Source organism: Augochlora pura, chromosome 5, assembly GCF_028453695.1.
Source record: "Augochlora pura isolate Apur16 chromosome 5, APUR_v2.2.1, whole genome shotgun sequence".
NCBI classification, from domain to species: domain Eukaryota; kingdom Metazoa; phylum Arthropoda; class Insecta; order Hymenoptera; family Halictidae; genus Augochlora; species Augochlora pura.
This window is the reverse complement of record NC_135776.1, coordinates 15,541,284-15,548,774: the sequence shown is the minus strand read 5'-3', so window position 1 is coordinate 15,548,774 and position 7,491 is coordinate 15,541,284. Positions and strand designations below refer to the sequence as shown.

Below are 7,491 nucleotides of genomic sequence, written 5' to 3'. Positions count from 1 at the left end.
AGGTATGAATAAATTTCTTAATTGAAGCACACATTCGCAAAAATGGCAAAATGTCAAAGTAGATTTAGTCTTGTCATTCTAATAAACGAACACGCCTCTGTAACTTTCACTATTGTATTATTGTGAAATCGTGTTAGTGACGTTAAGGTAAAAATAAGAAGGCGTAGGCTAAGTTAGGGTAACGATTATTGCAGACTGTGAGTTTTGTGCAGTCATGAGAAATATGAGTAGCTTTAAATAGCAAATACTATGAGCAACAAATAGTTTGCACAGAGAAACGAAAATGACGTGAGAAATAATTCTAAAAAAAACAAATAATTAAGAAGAAGATATTGTAAAATGCAGAACAGAATGCATACAAAAAGAAAAAATAAAATGCAAAAAAAATGTAAAAAATGAGAAAAAGATATAGATAATATTAACACTGAAAGCAAAAATTATATTTCAGCAAACATAAGTTACATGACACATTACGCCTCTGAATTTTACAACTATAGATAAGAATATTAAAATACTGATTTTTCTATAAAATAATAATTGTCTACATCAATCCAAGAAACAGAAAGCAATAGAAAATTGTTTCCACCTATAATGGCTTCAATTGATTGAAAATAATATCGAAATATTCTTAAATATTTTTAATCTGTCACTAATTTAAATGTCGCAAACTCAGTTTTCTCATAAATGCGTAAAAACTGCAGGCCACTATGACTATACACAAATAACAAATGAAGTTATTTAAGAAACTACCACTATTTCCATATCGTACGTATAAAAAGGCTATTTGTAAACAAATTTGTGTAGAAACGATAAGACTTGTGTAAATCGCACCTAATTCGTTTTCCACCGTTTTATAAATTACATGGTTCACGGGAAAACAAGACAAACAAATAAATCGGGTAAACTAATGAATATGAATAAGCTTTTAAATGTTGCAGCAATTATTGAAACGAACGATTAAGAAAAATCTAAACGACCATTGCATTATCATAGGCCGTTTGAAAATTTCAGTTCCGCGAAACTGGGCTATAGTAGATCGAGGCAGGTACTAAATGTGAAAGTTCACAGACCACTAGATTTAGAATTGATAAATGTACTAGATATAAATATAGAAAATATCATTGAACAGTGTAAATTCTATTTTTAACAATACAGAAGATTATTACTATTAAATTAACAATAATATTTCACAAGATTATGTAAGAATCCCGAATCTATGGTCACGTCAGTGAGAAACACGGGTGTATCAAACTTGCTTTTCTAGTTTCAGGCGCGTTCTCTACCTGTGCACTTCGCTTATCCATTAGAGTCATATCACAACAATAGTATTTCTACTATCAATGCAATCATATTCCCTAAAAATACAGTGTCAAGAATTTTTTACCATCAAAGCACGTCAACGTTTTCTCTCGAAAAAGCAAATGATCAAAAAGGTTCTACCAAACTGCGATTTTGTAATGTTAATTATGAATAAAAAGACTATAATGGTATTTCTATTATCTATTACTGATTATTAGATATTATAGAAGTTATATAAAAATTCTGCTTATACAATTGCTAGTATAATATGTGTAAGATGTCAGCTGTTTTAAAAAGTTGAGAGTAACTATCAATGTTGCTAAGCTTTTCTGTTTCGCATTAATTAGTTTCGATTTTCTAGGATTTTTGCGACTCGATGTTCGAACAGTCGACGCGCTAATGCTGTTCTGCAATCGAACAAGAGATACGGCATGTTCCAGTTATGTGACTCACACTGTATATGTATGCAGAGCGTACTATTTACAACCGAAATTCTTCGATGGATTCCAGCAACCAGCTTACCGACTCGTGCTCGGGGAAAGAGTTAAATACTCGAGGAGAGCCGGCTCCAGACTAAAGGACGCGAGCTGAAGCCAGCCCTTAAGACTCTTAATCCTTATTTTGACAAGTCGGACAGGACAGGTATGATGGTCTTTGCCTTCGTTTATTTACCAGCCTCGAAATGAGCTCGAAAAAAGAGCAAGACGACGGGGAATCCGCTCACGCGTCACCGGAGCGTAGATTCCCGGTTTACTCGCGCTAGCGTATAGTCGGTTGCTAAATTTTTCAGGGTGCAGAGCTGTTTTTTAACGAGTATAGACAATTTTATTTTTTACACATGAGTGCGAAGAATTTTATGCAACAGAAATAAGTAAACTTTGATTTCATTGAAAGAGGAAATAAATAAACATTAATTCTATAGATCGAAAAAATGTATGGAACGAGAAAATAAATAAATATTAATTTTATGGAGGAAGAAAAGAAATCGTCAGTTATTTATTATAGAAAAAATATATGCAAATTCCTTTTCTGTATTTATGTTTTGGAAATTACTTTGCATTCATTCTATAATTCTTTAAAAAATGAAGATGTCTTCCTAAATCGAAGCAATGGCAAAATGATGAGATTATATATAAATAATTGATTTCCTTAACAGTGAAATAATTAGAAAATAGTTAGAAAAATAATGAAACAGTTTGCATTAAACTCCCTCTATTGAATAGTAATAAATTCAAAATGACGATGAGTGAAGAAATAAAAAGTATATGTTCTATCTACGTTAACAAATGCCTATCAAATTTAATAAAGGATTTCTATTTATATAAATCAATAAACATACCTCTAGATATTGAAGCAAAAGATCTAGGATGACCAGAATTTTGTTGCTGGACAAAACTACTTCAATGTTAGTATCGTTCCCGCTGACACTAAGCTTGTAGACGCGACACACTGAAATGATGCTTCTGAAACAACATAGATGAAATTGTTATCCTAAGAAAATGTTATTAGTGTAAAAAAGGCTCCAAATTAATACAATGAAATTAGAATAAAATAGGAGCAGAATTTTATTTATATTCGTCTTTTAAAAGCTTTATTTAAAAACATATTAAATTGTACACGTACTTGTTCGGTAAATTATGAGATGCATTTTGCATTTGCAGTCCCAAGTTCAACAAACTTGTTAGAACATCAAATCCATTTAAGTTTCTAAATGCATTTTGATCGAGTGGACACTGAAAAATTACATTAAAAATATGCAATTAGTCCAAGACATTTAGTTCCCTCCATTGTATAATAAAAAACTTGCATACATTTCTAGTATTTGTAAATAATTTTTACGTATTTTAACTTGCTAATTAGAGAAAATAAGTCAACTTTTCCTACTCTCTTCAGATATTTATATATTTTTTATTTACTTAATCTGATTCCTACATTTTATTGATTTTTATAGTAACAATCGCAATGTGCTTAAATTCCTTGTAACAGAATTAGGGGCCGAATTAAAATTGTATTACAATCGAACAGAAATTGATAGGAGGAATGATAAAAATAATAAAAAAATAATAGCAAAGTCACATTGTTAATACTACATGTCACACTATTAGTATTACATCTACCGTGTTATAGAATTGACTCTATTACACAGATAACAATATCTTTCTAAATATAATATTATACAAATAATGACTTACCAATTTAGAAAAGGCTCTTGCTATTTCACCAAGACAACGTTCTACAGCAGCAATGGCGACACTTGACCACGCTGTTTTCGAATGATTATTATACAATCGATCCAGTTCCTTCAAATTTCGACGAAACTTCGCTTTATTCGTTGACTCCGTCGATTGATTTACGTCGCTCTTATTATTGTCTTCCCATTCTTTGCCACGTAGTATCATACGTTGTTTCATTTTCCTGCATCGTCTTTTTAAGGCTTTCTGTTTTTCTTTCGCAGCCTTCATTTCATTGGAATTATTGTTATCGATAACCGAGATCGGTAGATCACGTATTTGCAATATATTAAATCGCTGCAACTCGTCGCGAGATGGTTCTCGACCATCGTGTGTACTTCGTACCGCTTCAACGTGTGTTTTCCCTTTCAAATGACTTAATAGATGAACTTCATTCGGTATCTGTAAACCAGGAATATGTATTAGTATAAACAAATCAAGATAGCAGATAAAGCAGAATGCATAACGAAACTCAGCGAAAAATACTTACCACAGTTCCGCACAAGGAACATTGTTTCTGGGCGAGATATGATTTCAAAGTTGGCGGAACTTCCTCCGATCTTAGAATCGAAGATTCAACCGCTTTTTGTCGAATCTGCTCTATATTCTCAACATGTCTCCTCGCAGATTCTTGTTGTTTCTGAGCTATTTTCTTTTGTAACTCTTCTTGATTTGCTAATTGAGCTGCATGAAGGGCCGATAAGCGTTCTTCCCGATCCCTGGCTTTTTCTCGCGCGAGTTCCTATACATTCAATAATTATTAGTACGAATTTGTAATACTAAAAGATTATATAAATTACCTGTCGCTCCTTTTCTCTTTCCAGCTGCATTTTGCCAACTCTTTCTTCACGCTCGCGACGAGCTTGCTTCATTTTCTGTATACGCAATAACCTTTCGGCTTCTAAAGCTCGTCTGCGTTCTTCAGCTGCAGCTTCCTTAGCTGCCTTTTCTTCCTGCCTACGTTGACGTTCCTCCTGAATTCCCTATAAATCAGATTATTATTGAGTACAACAATAACCTCTCAATAGAAATATAATTTTAAATAATATACTTGTAATCGTTCTTCTTGTTCTTGACACAATGCCATGAAATCGTGCCTTTTGTTTTGCGCTTCAAGCTCGTTGATAAATGCAATTTCTTTCAATTTGGAATCCTCGTCGTGAGCTTTCCTAACAATTTCTAGTAGGTGCTGCGTTCGATTCTCTTCTGCTCGTTTCAACTTCAACTCCATCCTCATTCTCTTGTCCTCGATCAACTGGCTTTTAGCGCTCTTAACGTCTTTCACTTTGTTCAACAGTTCACGTAACCTCTGTGATTTCTCCATCAACAACTTCTGACGCTTGTGTTGTGCACAAGCTTGTTTCGCTTGATATCTCCGTAGCGTCTCTGGTAGTGACCTCTTCCTGGACGGAGATGAAAGCTTCTGATGCAACTCTAGTGCTCTACCAGGATGGCGAGCTACTAAAGCGCGTAATTGTGCAAGCGTGTCCACACACTCAGCCCAAGACATTCCCTCTAACACGTTCCCATACCTATAAAAATCTCCGGTTAAATTCTGTACAAAACGAAAATTAGGATAACCGCAACAAAGCTATATACCGATCTTCTAAACTGATGTCGTCGGACACCGTGGTAGGAGATGTTGCTGGTTCATCTTCTATTTCAAGAACCATCTCACCGTCTGTCTCGTCGGTTTCTGTATCAACGTCAGTTTCCGCGCACCCTAACTCTAAAATTTGCCTACGCAAGGATGCTTCTTCATCCGATAATTGTTGAGACCGTTGCGAATCAGCCTCTTCCGTTTTTCTTTCCTCTTCTAAAATGATCCTTTCTCTTTCCGCTTGAGCAGCCATAAATTGTTGTATACGTTTTTCGAGTAACTCTGCGTCGCTTTTAAATATAGCTGCAATCATCGATGTAGAATTTATTTCATTCAAATTAACGGTGTTTTTGAAAACCTCTTCTACCTTATCTTTAATGGTAAGGCTTGCAACTGACTCCCCCTTCACCTTTTCTACCTCGTTACTTATGTTTTTCCCTTCTTTCTCCGCAATACATTTCTTTTTTTGTTTGCCATTTCCATCCGGAGTCAAGCATTTTTTTTTGTTTTTCTCTGACGAACATTCTATAGATAGGGCCGGTAAAGAGGTAGCGGTACTCGGTTTGTGGAATCTTGTAGACATATTTAAATTATGAGTACTCCCCCTTCTGTAACGGCCTCTAACTGTTTGCCAACCGTCATTTTCTTCTTTCGTTTTTACGGTAACCGTCTGTTTTGTTAATACTTCTACCGAACCATTTATATCCTTACTGTTCTGATCCTTTTTTAATGAGCTTTGCTCCGAGATCTAATAAAAACGCATAAACAATGACATTTCAATTGAAAATGATTAGAAATGTTTTAAATACTAATAAGATAGGATATAGCGACGAATACCTTATTATCAAAAGATTGAAATCGTTGCCTCACTATGACTGACGTTCCGGGTTTCATTTTATTCGAAACAGACGTATTTCTGTCACTTAACGTCGTTTTACTTCGAAAAAATTTAGGGGTTTCAGGAAGGCCCGATTGTTTCGTTTTAGTAACCTTCATTTGCGACACTGTAGAATAGGCTGGCTTGATGACATGATTTAACCCTTTATTTGAATTATTGCACGACATGTCTGCCACGGTTTTTGTAACAATTTTATTATTTATATTATCACTTACATTGGATTGCGTTTTTGGTTTTTGGGTAACTTTATTTGAAACTTTTGTAATGCTCTGTACACTTTTACTTGTTACAAGAATACTATTATTCTCTTTTCCCATGGTGTTAGACTCTATTAATTTATTTTCAGCTGTTACATTTTCTATGCAAACAGCTTTAACACTTTTCCCTGAACCTTGTTTTTTCACTTTAGCATTAATTTCATTTTTCCCTAGCCCTAAATCATTTCTAGGACTTACAGACTTTACCAATGGACTATTTTGAGCATTCAGTTTATTATCTGTAACAATAGACTTAGAAAGTTCTTTTTCCGTTGTTGTAATTAATTGTACATTCTTATCATCCTGAATTACTTGCTCAGTTTTTTCTATTATTACATTAGAATCTGTTATTTTAGTAGAATTACTGTGTAATGTATTTTTAAGTGGTTTCGAAATATTTTTGGTGTCCAACTTGCTTTTCAGATCACGTGTACTCTCATTTGGTTTCTGATCCATTGTAGCACTACTACTTGTTTTTGAACATATCACATGTTTTACAAGGGTTTTATTTACTTTCATTGAACTCAATTTGTCTTTGTTCAATGCCTGACTTGTTCCTTTATCTATTGGACTTTTACATTTCTCACTTAAATTTGAATTATTTCTGGTGACATTACTTTTATTATCTTTCACCAATTTATGTGCAGACTCTGCTTTTATTTGGCTGACTTTATTATCTGTAGAAATAGTCTTATTTTCTGAAATAATTTGGTCAATAGGACTTCGACACACAGATTCAGTGGGGCTCATTCTTTGTAAAGGACTAGTGGATTTTGGAATCATTGTAGAATTCCAGATACGACAAGGGGATGTTTTCCTAACTTCCCATGCTAGGGGAGTACGTCTGAGCGGTGGTGGTGAATTTTCATAGGCCCATTTTACTTTAAACCATTCGATCAAATTATGGAAATCTCTTGTATAATTTTCTAAAACCAGTATCACTTCTTTACACTCTGAAATATTTTCATCCTCTTCGCACGTCTGATAGATACCATCAACAGCTCTTTGCAGATTACCAAATAGAAAAGCCCAATACCTTGCCTGTAATTCTAACATAAAGAAAGAGCTACTTGGTATGTATTTATTTATTAATATTGTATGAGAGTTGCAGTATAATTTTATACACATAATACCACACAGTGGGTGACTTTTATGTATTATCCAAGATTTTATATTTTATCCACCATACTTTTAACAATATACTTT

At 33.9% G+C, this 7,491-nt stretch overlaps 1 protein-coding gene across 2 annotated transcripts in view; it reads right to left on the bottom strand.

Annotated features, from left to right (window-relative positions):
• Nucleotides 1–7,491, bottom strand: part of Ssp3 (short spindle 3) — a 49,500-nt gene that overhangs the window by 41,041 nt on the left and 968 nt on the right. For both annotated transcript variants that reach the window (XR_013494023.1, XM_078180062.1), the window contains exons 3-10: nt 5,968–7,334; nt 5,130–5,878; nt 4,582–5,062; nt 4,331–4,513; nt 4,021–4,272; nt 3,492–3,932; nt 2,923–3,032; nt 2,639–2,762 (exon numbers count right to left, since the gene is read on the bottom strand). Coding sequence is in view for 1 of the 2 variants with exons in the window: in XM_078180062.1 (XP_078036188.1) it covers nt 2,639–2,762; nt 2,923–3,032; nt 3,492–3,932; nt 4,021–4,272; nt 4,331–4,513; nt 4,582–5,062; nt 5,130–5,878; nt 5,968–7,334 (3,707 nt within the window). In the remaining variant the exon portion in view is untranslated. The remainder of the gene's footprint in view (nt 1–2,638; nt 2,763–2,922; nt 3,033–3,491; nt 3,933–4,020; nt 4,273–4,330; nt 4,514–4,581; nt 5,063–5,129; nt 5,879–5,967; nt 7,335–7,491) is intronic.